Raw genomic sequence first — 14,598 nt, 5'->3', positions numbered from 1 at the left:
ATTGTAATGAAGTTAGGTGGTCCCCAGCAGAGTCGCCAGACTGTGGGACATGATCCCGCGAGAGGGGCGGGGCGCGAGCCGCCGCGCCTCTCTCGTGGTCTCTCGTACCCACGCGATTGGCGTGTGCATTTTAATATTGATTTGAATTCATCTTTCCTGTGGACTTGGGATCACTAAGGCAATCCGAATTCCACACGAAAGAGACTGACAGAGTCGCCACCTAGATGTGGGATCTAGGACCCATAATTAACCAGAAATCTAGACTCGCTACCTGGTTACGAGAATGGAAGGTATGGGGAGTTATCCGCCACATGCACCATTCCTGCCCGATAATCGGTCTTCGATTCCAAAAGTTAACTCTTTTAAATTTATTTTAAATGGCTCATTCAACTCTATGTTAATGTGCGAACTAAGTGACATGCATCCTAGAATCTAATTTCAATGTGAATCCTAGATGTGTATCTTGATTTATTAATTTGTCTGGATTCATTCTAAGTGAAAGTTCTCCTAGAATTCTAATTTCATGGAAAACCCTAACTGATTTGATTAAGTATTTACAAGAAAATTAATATACAAAACACCACAATTTGTTGTGGTGCCGACTCGCGGGTGGTATGCCGTCAGACATCCAAGCTGCCTACGTACCCAAGCCTCACTGGGATCAGAGTCGACGTAGTTCGGTGCACCTAAGCTAAGCTACTTATGCCTAACTCAACTAGGACACCGACCTAGACGGGATTGACTGTTTCAACAGTTTTAGGAGAAGTTATTTAATTCAAGTTGAGGATTTTATTATCTTAGGATTTCATCTAAGATGCTATATGATTCTTATCTGAATGCAAGTTGTCCCTTAGACTAATGCAGGTTTGCCTACATCCTAGTTTACTAGGCTTGTCTTAAGGAAAGATTGGGTGACTAGTGTAACTAGACCTATGGTACGGTTGCTATACATAGCAAGCGTCCGTGATGAGGCTGGACTCCTAACTCTAGGACTTCTTGACACTTAAGACTCCCTAAAACTTAGGACACGACACGACACGACACCAGTGTTCCTAAATTGGGCTCTAAGGGTTCCTAAAGGAATTTTGAATCCAAAGCTCAGGAATTTCCAATTCTTCTGGATTGGTTGAGTCTTTTAAAGTTTTTCTCGAAGGCTTTTAGTTATCTTGAGGCCTTTAATGTGTGTTGTGTCTTTTGAGTTGTTTATTTAGAAGGTTTTGGTTTAACTTGAAACTTTTAGTGGTGTTTCGGTTAATGACTTTTAACAGATTTAGATTAGTATATTTATTTTTATTTATTTTTATTTTATTTTTTAAGTGAGCGAATTTTAGGTTCGTGACTTTTAAGTTAGGTGCATTTTAGATTAACAGATTTTAGGTTTGGTTTGTTTTAGATTAGTGACTTTTAAGATTGGTGTATTTTAGATTAATAGATTTTAATTTTTGTTTGGAAAAGGACATTAATACAAACATGTTTTGACAATTTCACATATTCGACAAAACATTGACCATTAAAAGATCTAACAAACGCAGCCCACTAAAACAGTCATAACTCTTTAACCGCTTGGCCAAATTGAATGTACAAACATGCGTTGGAAAGATAATTTATATGGCTACAACTTTGTAATTTATCATTTTCTATGAATCTGTGGTCTAGAGGTTCGAAATCTGGTCACAAAATGGGCAGCCAGCACTATAGCGGGAATGATATTGGCACCACGACGTTTTGTCCTATTATTTCTTGTTCTCAATTTTGTCATTTTATGTTGTGCCTATGGGTTTTCGTCTCATTATGTTGTGTTTGATTTTTCTTTCTTAATTGTTAATTTTGTTTTATTTTGGTTTATATGCTATTTTTTAGATTTTTGTATGTGCTTCAATTTTTATCTTAATTAATTTTTTATGTTTCAGTTGAGATAGGTTTGAGGGATTCGGATGAGGGTATTAAATGGGATGCATGGCTTAATGGATCATGGAGTGGCTGAGAATATCAATCGAAAAGGCGGGATATTGTTATCAAATAAAATGAGGGGCAGTTGATATCAAAGGAATTGAGCTTTATTTATCAATTTGCAATGGGGCTGTGGTTATCAAAGTGGAAGGGGCTGTGATTATCATTTGTACAAGATGGGTTGTAGATTTTAATTTAAAAAAAGGGTTGTGGTTATCAATTAAAGAGGTGGGTAGTGTGACAAATTGAAGTGGGCTGTGATTATCAAGCAAAAACATGAGCTGTTGATGTCAATTGGAAGTTGGGCTTTATTATTATTTTTTTCAATTGGGAGTGGGGCATTGATTATCAATTCGGAAGAGGCCCCAAAATTGGGTTTCGGATGGCTGTGGAATTGGATGCTTAAGTTGCAGAGATTCAATGGTTTCGAAAATTATTTTTTTTTTAGTGTTCTTTATTTAATTATTACTAGCCCCAAAAGAATTAGAATTGGCAAGAGCTTATGGAATTCAAAATCCATTAGATGTTTTGATTCTAAAGAGTAAGAACAGAGGACATGCTTTGTAATTAAGAAAGAAAGAAACACAAAACTCAATGAATAAATAATTGCAATGAAAAAATCAGGAAACATGCGAATCAGAAATCAAAGCTTAAGTATAATGAATACTTACTTGGAGAAGAGAGAACACCTGGGATCAGCCAAGAGCCAAGGATAATTCAACAAGGAGAGAGAGAGGCCATTGTTGAGGAGGGGAGAGATGAGCTAAAAGGGTGAGAGAGCTTGTTCGGTCCCCCCCAACTGTGAGAAGGTTACCCCCCGTCCTTCCTTTTTTTTTCTTTTCTTTACAGCAAAAGCCTATGGGGTATTTATTCTTCAACATTGAAAAGAAAGCCAATTTTTTATTTTAGCAAATGTGATGCACTCATCACTACACTCTTTTCTATATTAAAAAACTGTGTGGCTCCATGTGAGGGAAGAGAGAAAATCAAATGCTATCATTTCAACCACAACAAGCTTCTCTGTTCTTTCTTTCTTTTTGTTTTTTTTAATTGTTATTTTAAACAACACCGCACCCTCTCCCATGTTAAAAACCGTATGGACTCATTCAAATTTTCTTTTTTTTATTTAGCTTTACTAAACTACCCCTCCATGAAGTGTTGTATGTGCAATCATTTTGCCATATTTCAAATGAGAGGAGAAGCTAAAGTCCAACAATGTTTCTCTTTATATTATAAGGGTGACGGTTGGTGACCTCCTTTTCTCATTGGATCCCCTCAAAATAATTTTTCTAATAAAGAAAGAGAGCTCAAGAGACTTTGCTCATTTAGCCGTTTCACAAACAATTTTAATAAGCTTTCTTTTATTTGTCTTATTCTTGGTGGGACCCACAAAAGATGCCTTTACAATGCGCGGGCCCCCTGTTTGATCCAAATCTAAACAAATGCTCATGGTGGGCCCACCAAACGGATCCAAATTCTCTCTTGCTCGGATTTTCATGAATAACCCTTCTCACCCTTAGCGAGAAAATGCGAAACACAGCAGAAATGATCGGAAAGATTGAGAAAGCGTAAGGGACAGACACGGGAATGGAAAACACTGGAAAATACTGATAACAAGAACACTAACTTCTTTGTTGATTAAGGCGGAGCAAAATGGGGTGTCTACACTCTGTCTATTTCTTCTACATGAGAACCTATTTTTGTTCTTAAAATATTTCATCACCTAAACTTAGCTTACATTTTACTCTCTCTTATTTTTTGAATGCACATATTTTAGATGTAGACTTTAATAGCACTGCCTTATGTTTGTTTTGTTAAGATCAAAGAGGAATGCTAGCGTCAAGCGGAAGCTTCTCCCAAAGGCGTTTTAAGTGCAGTTTTCTCGATGTGTTTATTTCATCAATGACATAGCAGAAATCAAAAGCTTTGACGACAGACAAGGATGCTTCATGAGTAGGAAAAACTCGCAATAATGAAAATTGGTAATTCTCAGACCAATTTCAAACCAATATAAAGATTTTGTAATAAATCTTCAGTTCTCCTTTAAAAATGAAATCCTATTAGGGCCCGTTTGGATGCCGAGAAGATTTTTATTTGGATTTCTCACATTTACAGCCCTTTTTTGCATTGTAATTTGGATTTCTCACATTTCTAATTCAACATCTGATAGTGAAAAAAAATCAGATTTCTTTACAGTGAAAATAAGAAATTGGAAATATATTATTTTTTGAAAAACACATTGTCCAATAAAATTCAGTGGGTTGCCTTAATCAACTCTTTTTTCGCTGAACACCTGAAGCAGTGAATAAATTGTTTTTAAAAAAATACATTGTCCAGTAAAATTCTGACTATTTTGAAGCGGCTCACAACCAATTGACGTACCATTCCTCAAACTTGAAATATTTATACAGAAATGAATCACCGCTGGAATCTTTTGATATTCCACGAAAGCTTCTTGTCTTTTAGTATTTACTATTTAAATGGCTGTCAAAGGTTATTACAGTTCCCAAAAAGCTCTAACAAGCCCTTTAAATACTAAAGGACAATCTAAATGGCTCTCACGTGGAACGCACGTGCATTTTTACTAGTTAAGAAAAAAGTTGGAAAAATCTTGGAGTGAATTGGCCATTATTGCTTGTACAAGCAAATTTATGCAGTCTGATGACACAACTTCATGAAAGTAGATATTATTAGCTAGCGTCCATCGCAGAAGGCATTTCGCGGATGCTCTGTTGCATGTGAGAGAAGCCACGCAAGCTCACTTTTCAACAGATTTTGTCTTCATGAAGTGGCAGCGCTCACAAGCAACAGACCATCCACAAAATGCCTTCCGCAATGGACGCTAGCAAATCCATTTCTTATATTTATTAATGATAACACCCAAATGGTTTGGATTTATTTTCTAAAGGAAAACACAAACTCTCCAAATATTTTAGCTATGTCAAAATATAAAGCAGTTCTCTTGAAACAGCAAGCTCAAGATTTGTTGAAAATATGCCATATGTTGGATTGTAATTCTGCAACAACACTCATGAACACTATTGAGAAAATCCGCGAGGCAATCCGATCCGATTATGCACAGATGAAACGAAAAAGTAAAAGTAATAAATCAAGCCACGAGATGTACACCAAGATTTTGCGTGGTTCAGCCAAGCCCACTACACGGGCGAGAAACACTATCTTCCACAATGAGAAAAACAATATACAATGATTACCATGGATTAAACCAAAACACACAAACCCGCAACCCTTTCCTTGCTTCTCAAACCCGAGACCATACACCGAGAGTAACCCAAGAGAAAACCCACGAGAGAATACCCGAGAAAAAGCCCCAAGAGAATACCCAAGAAGAAACCCAATCTCTCTCTCTCTCTCTCTCTCTCTCTCTCTCTCTCTCTCTCTCGTTTTTGTCTCTCCCAACGAGAGAATAAAAACATCTCTCGTTTATATCACTTGAGTTTTAGAAAAACCTAAAAATATTGCCCTTTTTGCATTCCCATCGAGTGGTGGGAAATTAGGCAACTTTCCCAACAATCTCCCCTTGGCTTATTTCCTAGCCACCTGAAAATTTACTGTTGATGTCTCCACCGGTCCGCTATTACCATAAACCACCATTGGCCTTCCGAAATACTAGCTACACACCTTCGAATGACCTTAGTTCAGACTCCTCCCGATTCGATCAATACGGCCACAATGCACATGTGTAGTTGCCAACCCGTTGACTCACCCAGTCAAAACCTTAGAGAGGGATCTCGAACCATCTTCCCAAACACAGGTACTGTCATCCTATCACCATCGTCTGCAACCTGGAAACCTGTCTCTCAGCAACTGCAAAAGAGACCCTACGCGTGCACGCGCTACCACTCTGTTTCCAACTAATCATCTAAATTTTAGAAACACTAGTTACTATGTCCCCGACCAGACGATACAACCCACCACATTTCTCTCCTTTCATCAAAACCAAACAGCGTCGTGTGATTTTTATGGCTCCACCTGCAACTGAAATCTTGCAACCTCTGAAGTCCAACCGGCTAAGAGACATTAGATTCCTACGCATCTTTTGGATATACACCACACCACCCAAAGTACGAACCACTCCATCGAACATCTTGATCTTCAATGTCCCAACTCCCATGACGTCACAAAGGAGACCCGTCACCCAAGGACACTACACCCGCCCTTGTCTCATTCCATGTATCAAAATATTCCCTCAAGGAGCATATATGAACAGAGCACCCGAATCTAAAATCCACTCATTATGAGAAGTGTGATTGCTTGTGGAGACTGTGAGAGCACATCTCCAAACTCTTCGCTCTGTTCATCTATCACCGCCATATTCATCGCACCCTTATTCACCTGGTCAGCTCGCTTTGGACAATCCTGCTTGATATGACCATATTCCTTGCAACTGTAACATTGCACGCCCTTTCCGCTGACCCTGAATCTTAACCTGCCTTTACCAGATCCCCTATCAAACGACCTTCCTCTTTTATTCCCACCATGAAAAACCAACCCATGCTCTTCCCTTTCACCAAGAACAGGTTTCTTTCGCATCTTATTCGATAAGAGCGACACCGTGACTTCCTCCATCTTTATCGTATCATTACCATACAATAAAGTCATCACCAAATTTTCATACGAATCAGGAAGAGAAGTAAGAAGTAAATGGGCCTTGTCTTCTTCCTTCAACTTTCATCAACCTTGTGGAGCTGATCCACAAGCCCGTTGAACCGTGATATGTTCCAGAAGATCTCTGCCTTCCTGCATCTTCAGCCCGTACAATTGCCGCTTCAGATACAGCCGGTTGGCCAAGCTTTTTGACATATAAAGCTTTTCCAACTTCTCCCATAATTTAAGCGTATCTTCTTCTTTCATAACGTTAAACATAACGCTATCTGCCAGACATAGTCAAATCATGCTGACCGCCTTCGACTCTATGTCCTCCCACTCAGCACCCGTCATCTTCTCCAGCTTCCCATCCTTTCCTTTCAACGCCTTCGCTAAGCCCTGCTGAACTAGGATGTCATTCACCCTCATCTTCCATAGCGTGAAACTGTCCTTTCTGTCAAATCTATCGATGTTGAACTGAGTAGAACTTGATTTTACCGCCATCTCAGATTACTCCACACTTCACGGTGTAGCGACCCACCTCGAACAAGAATCTTTCCTGAACAATCTTTCTACTTCCAAAGATCATTCTAGCACTGATCCAACCACAACACCCACGATCACTCCTCCCGGCCTCGACAATCGCTCCAACCTCGGCTCTAATACCACTTGTTGAGAAAATCCGCCAAGCAATCTGATCCGATCGTGCACATATTAAACGAAAAAGTAAAAGTAAAAATCAAGCCACAAGATGAACACCAAGATTTTACGTAGTTTGGCCAAGCCTAGTCCACGAGCAAGACACACAATCTTCTACTATGAAAAAAAAACAATATACAAGAATTACAATGGACTAAATCAAAACCCATAAACCCGCAACCCTTTTCTTGCTTCTTAAACCCGAGACCGTACACCGTAAGCAACCCAAGAGAAAACCCACAAGCGAATACCTGAGGTTTTAGAAAAACCTAAAAACATTGCCGTTTTTGCATTGTTTTTGCATTCCCATCGAGTGGTGCAAAATTAGGGAACTTTCCAAAGAAACACTAATGAAAAGCTCACACTAGATGATGGGGTTGAGAAAACAGATGCACAAGAAATCAAAACCATGACCAGCTTATATATTTAATTCATACAAGTCATGATGTAATGTTTGTTAAGGTTTGTTGCAAGCTTTCTTACAATATTTATGCATGGTTTTCAAGTAAACATCACGTTGAACATCAAAAAAGAGTTTTAAACTTTTAAGAAGCGTCTGAATAACAATGAATTATGGGATCAGTTATAGTCAAGTTAATGACTTTAAACTTGCTACTTAGTCAAGTTAATGACTTTAAACTTGTTACTTATATCATTAGTTATCGGACAAGATGCACTTGTTACTTAATTTGTTAGTGATTGGACTAGATGTGCAGCTCATGAGAAAAACACTACACCTTTTGCATTAGGTCTTTGTTTTACGTATGTTATCATGGACAACAGAAAGATAAAAGTGTGTTGTTCTATAAGTGCAGAAACTGAAATCACGCCAGGGCCAGGTGCAATATGGCAAACACTACGGGTACGGAGAATGTTATTTGATTTAAAAGAAAAACGAGATAGAGCTTTGGCAATATATTGCGATACTAGATCACTTATTGCAAGTTTGCAACAATAAAAAATTTGTGTCAAAAGAAGAAATATACCATTGCAACAATTTCCCTCCTAATGAGGTAAGGAGAGATATAGCATTGCAACACAACACAGAAGATCAAAATCCCAGAGAGCAAAGGTATTCCAAAATAGAAGTTTTGCAAAGTAAATGACTTACTCTGCCTTGAAGTGAAATTCGTTTGAATCAAACGAAGTTCAATCCTGTCCAAATGCTTCAAAAATTCCTACTTTTTTGGCAACCAAACACGCATGTTCCTGCTTTCTCTGTTATCACTCCCTGAAGAGAAGGGATAATAAGTACATATCTGCTTTACTTTTGTTCTTAGTTGCTGAATCAAAGAAAGTGAACCCAACAAATCCCCTCTACCCGGATACTTCAACCATGCAAAACCCACTCAAGTGGTCTAAAAGCAATCTAGGCAAGTAGAAATGCAGGAAAAAGGAGGTGGAAATATCATTTTTCGACAATTCGATCACATTTATTCACATTCATTCTTTCATTCCATAGAGTAAGAGAAAGGTATGAAACCTCTAAATCCAACACCTTCCATAAAAGCTTCAATCCAACTACATTTATCTATACATATACATATCACATGAAAAAAACACTTATAACATCATCTCTTCCTTCTTCCAACACTCCATATACACAACACTAACAACATACGTCTATTTTTTTCATTTACACAAAATATTAAGGTCCCAAAGTTTCCCAAGCGTACGGGATTGATAAGGACAGGAACCATTACGATAAGGGGTGTAACATTCAGGAAGAAATTCCTCAGACTCGCATGCAAAATTAGACTTCTCGAAGTGTTTTTCCAGTGCATCTCTACCCTGATTTTCAAATAAAAGAAAAGTACAATATGAGGGCTTATCAGCTTTAAAGACATGTGAATTATTCATCTACAAAGACCCATCAAAAACTACTAATATTAACTTTTTTTATAGCCTAATCGTACCTGAATTCTTGCGTACGAGATCTCACAGATTTTCTTGGATCCGAGAACGGCCCATTTATGGTGATGGAGAACTCGACGTAACAGTATTGTGGCTCTAGGATCCGTGAAGTTGACAAATGCATAGCCTAGATTACACCCACTCCTACAAAACCCTTATCATATTTAGAGAGAGAGAGAGAGATGTTAGATAAAAAATCATATGGGAAAATCATACCGGAAATCGATAGGTAGATAAACGAAATCATATGCAGAGAAGAAATCTTTCTTTGCTTCTTCTTCTTCTTCTATATTCATTATCTTGTTGTTCTCTTCTAGGCAGTGCTGGTCTAGAAAGTCCACCAACATTTCCTTGCTATAAAAAAACAGAAAAAAAAAAAAAAAAAAAAAGGATAAGAAACATAGGGAAAAGCCAAAATTTGATTGATAGAGAGACCCAAAATTATGTGTTCCATATTAGAGAGAAAGGAGGAAAAAAAAATTAGTGAGAGAGAGAACCAAGAAAGAGGAGAAAACAATAACCCACAAAAAAAAAAAAAAAAAAAAAAAAGAGAGAGAGAGAAAGTTGAGTGTTTGTGTAAGAACATCAATAGAGAGAGGGCAAAACCCACGTATATTTGTTAGGGATATTCTTTATCATAAGGGTAGTCATCCCATCTCCAAACCCTAAAGATTGTGCTTGTATTTTTTGGTCGGAATTCCCTCCTTTTCCTTCCTTAGCCTTCCAAATCTTCTTCCCCTTAGTTTCATGCCCTTGATCATTCCCTTCTTCTCTACGCTTTACACGTCTACGACCTCTAACCCTAACTCCATCTCCTTCTTGCTCTTCTACCTCAGGAATTACATTCCTTTCCACCTGAGAAGAGGAAGATTCAAGTGCTAAAACATTGTCACACAATCCATAGAATTGGGTTTTATTTGGTTGCTCAAACCAAGGAAGACCCACATAGACAAACAAGTTATTGTTGTAAATAGAAAGAGGTTGAGGGGTTTCCATAAGAGGAAACCCAGAAAAAGTATGCAAAGGATGAGGTGAAAAATAAGGGTTTTGAGTAGTTAAAGGGAGGTAAGAATCTGTAAAGGAGGTGGTTTGAGGGGTGAATATTTGAGCTTCCGGGTTTAAGGGTAAAGAAGCTGCCATGAATGGAAGAAAGTGATTGAACTGGGTTTTGGAAGAGGACAAGGAGGTGAGGATTTTGTTGCTTGTTTTATATCATTTTATAGTGAGAAATAGAGGGTGAAAGAGAGATGTGAGGGGGCAGAGTAGATAGGAAGATTTCATCATTACCTTACACCTGTAATTTAATGCATGGATTTCGTTGGAGAATGAGACAAGTACCCAATGATAGCGTATATTTGCTTTCATTAAATGCTTGAGAGACATGCTCTCAAGAACTTTGCTAATATACATGGGAAATCTGTATATACACCTCATTTCTTTATAACAAGTAGATGTGTATTTTCTCATGGCAATGTATGTAGAGATTACGTACCACAAAATATGATTATCCAAACCGTCCATGTGGTGATGGAAAACAAGGTAAATAGGTTGTGCCCCGAAAATCATTTCCATTGATGATCCTAGCCCTCTGGTCATTTCCATAGGATGATCCTACACCATGTAAAATTGTAAATGGGACATTTCAAAAGCCGTAAGCCCGTAAAGTCCATTATTTTTCAAAAAGGGATGTACAGCCCACACCATAGCATGATGATCCAGACCGTTCATTTGATGGGCCGGCCACAACGTAAATAGTTTGTGCTCCAAAATTCATTTCCATAGGATAATCCTAACCCTCCTACTGTAGTTTCCATAATTTGCAGCCTCTTAGTAGAAAATCTATAGGATAATCCTAACCCTCTCAATTTATATTGTGGACCAACAAATGGACAGTTCTGATCATCCTATGGAGTGGGCTGTACAATACTTTTAGAAAAATATTGGAATAAATACGGCACACCATATAAAATTCCAGAAAACGAAAATGTAACAAATGAGATTTTACATTGTGTAAGCCATTATAGTCCACTCTTTTTCAGAAAGAACTGGATGGCTTACACCATAGGATGATCCAAACCGTCCATGTGATCGGCCACGTCGTAAATAAGTTGTGCCTCAAAAATTATTCCAATAAGATGATCCTAGCCCTCCGATTTATAGAAGAACTACGCATTGTGGAAACATCTATACATAGGAGGGTTGGGGTCATCCTATGAAAACGATTTTCGGGGCACAACCTACTTAATTATGCCGTGGCCCATCAAATGAACGGTTTGGATCATCCTATGGGGTAAGCCGTACTGTTCTTTTTGGAAAAAATACTGGACCATACGGACTATACGGAGTTACACAATATTTGGTTGTAATGATTAAATTGTAAATTTCAAGAAGGAAAATGGAGAACTTGGTAGGGAAAAGATGGAGTGGTGCTACTAAAATGAGTGGGATTTTCTTGTTTAGTGAAATATCGGCGAGTTATAGATTTTGGAGATCTTCCGTGACTGAACACGTTCGCCGTCTGTAACTGTTATCAGCATGGGGCCGGTTTGAGTGAGCTTTGATTGCATTGGAACTTCGCGTACATCGATTGCTTTCAAAAACGTGTGATGAAAATGAAACTGATTTTATATGGTGTAAGCCTGTATATTGTCCAGTATTTTTATATAAGTACCGTACAGGATGATCTAAACCGTCCATCGCTTCAGTAGGTTGTGACAAAAAAAAATTCATTTCCATTGGATGATCTCCTAACCCTGCAATCTCTAGCTAGGTTTCCATAATATCCAGTTCCTCCGAGGCATAGGATCATCGGAACTTTTTTTTTCCAACCCGAACACGACCCGACCTGACCCGAGGAACCCCTTTTACCAACCCTAACCTAACAAGACCCGAGTTCAACCCGACCCGAATTTTAAGCGTACAAACAAAATTGATAAGGTTTTACTCAGGTCGGGTTGCCCAAACCCTCAACCCGAACCTGACATGAACTCAACCCAACCCGAGTTGCACCCCTGTATGATTTTCTGGGCACAACCTATTGAAGTTGGGGCCCATCAAATGGACGGTTTGGATCATCCTATATGGTTTGTGTGTGTGTGTGATAGACAATACATTTCACAAAGTACTGTGGCACCCACTTCTTCTGATGATCCAAAGCGTTCATTTGTTGGGCCACAGTGTAAATTGGTTGTGCTCCAATAATCTTCTCCATAGGATGATCCTAACCTTCCCCTCTATAGAGGGGAAGGTTAGGATCATCTTATGGAGATGATTAATGATGTACAGCCTACTTTTGTTGTGGCCCAACAAATGAAGGGTTTGGATCATATTATGAAGTGGGGCACACAGTATAAGCACTCATGAATAGACTTAGAATAATGCAATGTATCACAGATAAAAGAATAAAAATTTTGGACAATCCAATCATACAAATGGCTCCAGCTCTTCACTTGCAGTTCAAAGAGGGCCCAAATGGTCTGAGATAAGACCCAAAGGCATTTGATCAAGAGCTACAACAGTAAACGTACCGGATCGGCTCTGGATCGACTCTGATGGCCATGTGCATCAAGAATTGCACCAAGGCATCAAATCTCCTATGTTTTTTCTTGATTCAATGCGGCCATTTTTAGCCACCATGAAAAATTATTCCATGGAATATTTGTAGATCCAACAAAGTGAGAGGGGCTGAGAAGGAAAGACATGGAGAGAATTGATTGGGCCTGAGAAGAGATGGCATAAAAAATCCTTAAAAATTAGCATAAAGAAAATAGCTATTAAGAATTGTTTTTTGTTTTCTGAGCCTTACATGCTCCCCTTACTTAGGGTGTCAACAGATCCACTTCAAATAGGATCCAACCATGCCTCAGTCATGATCAATTCAAACATCTTATTGGTCAGATTGGAAATGGAGTGTTCATCGGATCCTACTTGCTGTGTCTTGGTCATGATCCAGTTCAAATCGGACTCTCCATCAAAGTTACTCTGGGAGCTGTAGTCTACCATATCTGGGCCGAGAGGAATAGCCGTATCCACGGCCAAACCTTAAATCATAAATAGACTAGTCTATCACACATTCTATCGGTGATCATACTCAAGGTGCCCTAAAATGCAATTTCGTCCAACACTTGAGGGTAGTTTTGGAAGATATTATTGTTATTAATATTTTATTATTTAAATAAAAAATAACTTGGTCCATATCTTTCTTGGATCTTTTTTGGAGAATAAAAAGAAAGAAGTTTCCTGCAAAGAGAGAAAGAGACTAAAAGATAATCAAGTGAGATCGTTCGGGAGATCTTTTTGCAACCAAAAAAAGCAACCCACAACTTCCAAAGCTTCGGCGAGCTATAACGTCTAAGTTTTCTTTAAAATGGAATCCCCACTTTATTGGCTTCCTATTTGAAAAAGGAAGAAAATTAGTTTTAGATAATATCTAAGTGAGATATTATAAGTTTTTAAAAGGCAAATCAAACACAAACACTAAATATATAAAAAGGGATCGACGTTTGTTTTTTTTTTTTTTTTGTAGAAATATTACTTTTGGAATACCTCCCATAAGTGAGAAACGTCCTCTCTCTCCATTACTTCTAGTTCTTAACCATTAAACAATTAAGATAATATCATCCATTAGATCTGATTTAGATCATATCTGTAAATGATCACATCTGATCAACTTGCGGCGTCCGCAGCGAAAAGTTCGTTCTTGGCGATTCGGGGAGTAGATCAAGCAGACGATCTTCTTCATAGTAATTTCTACGAAGGTATGTTTTTTATCTGTTTATTTTATCACCAAAATATAATATAGTCCTTAGAAATCCTGAGATAAGGGCAAATTTTGAAAGATTATTATTATATTAAGCAATTAGCTTCCGCTGTGCATAGCGATTTTGCCCAGGGGTTATACGACCCTTCTAACAGTATCATCTTCCTGCAACTAGAAGAAGAAGATAACTTCCGGGGTAAACAAGTTGCTCTTAACTTCAGACTCCCCCTTTTCAAATCCATTACACTGCAGCTCTCCTGATCATGGCAAAAACCTGAAGAGGGATTCATGAAACTCAATACGGATGCGTCGCCAGCTATTGATGGGGCTGCAATTGGTGGCCTCCTTCGCAATCCCAGTGGCGATGTTATTGGCTTGTTTTTTACTAACGTGCCTAAAGCCCCAATTCATGAGCTTGAAATTGATGTGATTGTGAAGGGTGTAAAGTTGGCCCTCCAACACTAAGCCTCTAGACTCTAGATCGAGGTTGATTCCATGGTGGCAGTCAAAGTCAAAGTTATTACTGGGGCTATCATGTGCCCATGGCGCAAAATCCCCGCTACTGCTAAGCTTAAAGACAAATGTATGGCAACCTAAAAGAGTGGAAGACAACTCATTCATGGCGCGAGGCAAACGGAGCAACGAATTACCTTTCAAAAATTGACTGC

General features: G+C 38.5%; 1 protein-coding gene and 1 long non-coding RNA gene across 2 annotated transcripts in view; one reads left to right on the top strand and one right to left on the bottom strand.

The window, feature by feature from the left end:
• Positions 1–4,097, top strand: part of LOC143886164 (uncharacterized) — a 65,491-nt gene extending 61,394 nt beyond the window's left edge. The window contains exon 3 of the long non-coding RNA XR_013253692.1: positions 3,770–4,097. This is a non-coding gene — a long non-coding RNA (uncharacterized LOC143886164). The remainder of the gene's footprint in view (positions 1–3,769) is intronic.
• Positions 4,098–8,746: 4,649 nt separating this feature from the next.
• LOC143886163 (uncharacterized) lies at positions 8,747–10,331 on the bottom strand. Its single transcript, XM_077390119.1, has 4 exons — positions 9,782–10,331; positions 9,388–9,525; positions 9,174–9,315; positions 8,747–9,048 (listed from the first exon to the last, which is right to left on the bottom strand). The coding sequence occupies exons 1-4, from the start codon at positions 10,309–10,311 to the stop codon at positions 8,890–8,892; spliced, it is 969 nt and encodes a 322-aa protein (XP_077246234.1). The 5' UTR covers positions 10,312–10,331; the 3' UTR covers positions 8,747–8,889.
• Between the last annotated feature and the right edge of the window lie 4,267 nt (positions 10,332–14,598).

This window comes from Tasmannia lanceolata, unplaced genomic scaffold (genome assembly GCF_043159265.1).
Source record: "Tasmannia lanceolata isolate RefF3 unplaced genomic scaffold, GAP_Taslan_0.1 ptg000011l, whole genome shotgun sequence".
Taxonomy (NCBI): Eukaryota; Viridiplantae; Streptophyta; class Magnoliopsida; order Canellales; family Winteraceae; genus Tasmannia; species Tasmannia lanceolata.
This window is presented reverse-complemented; position numbering and strand designations above follow the sequence as displayed.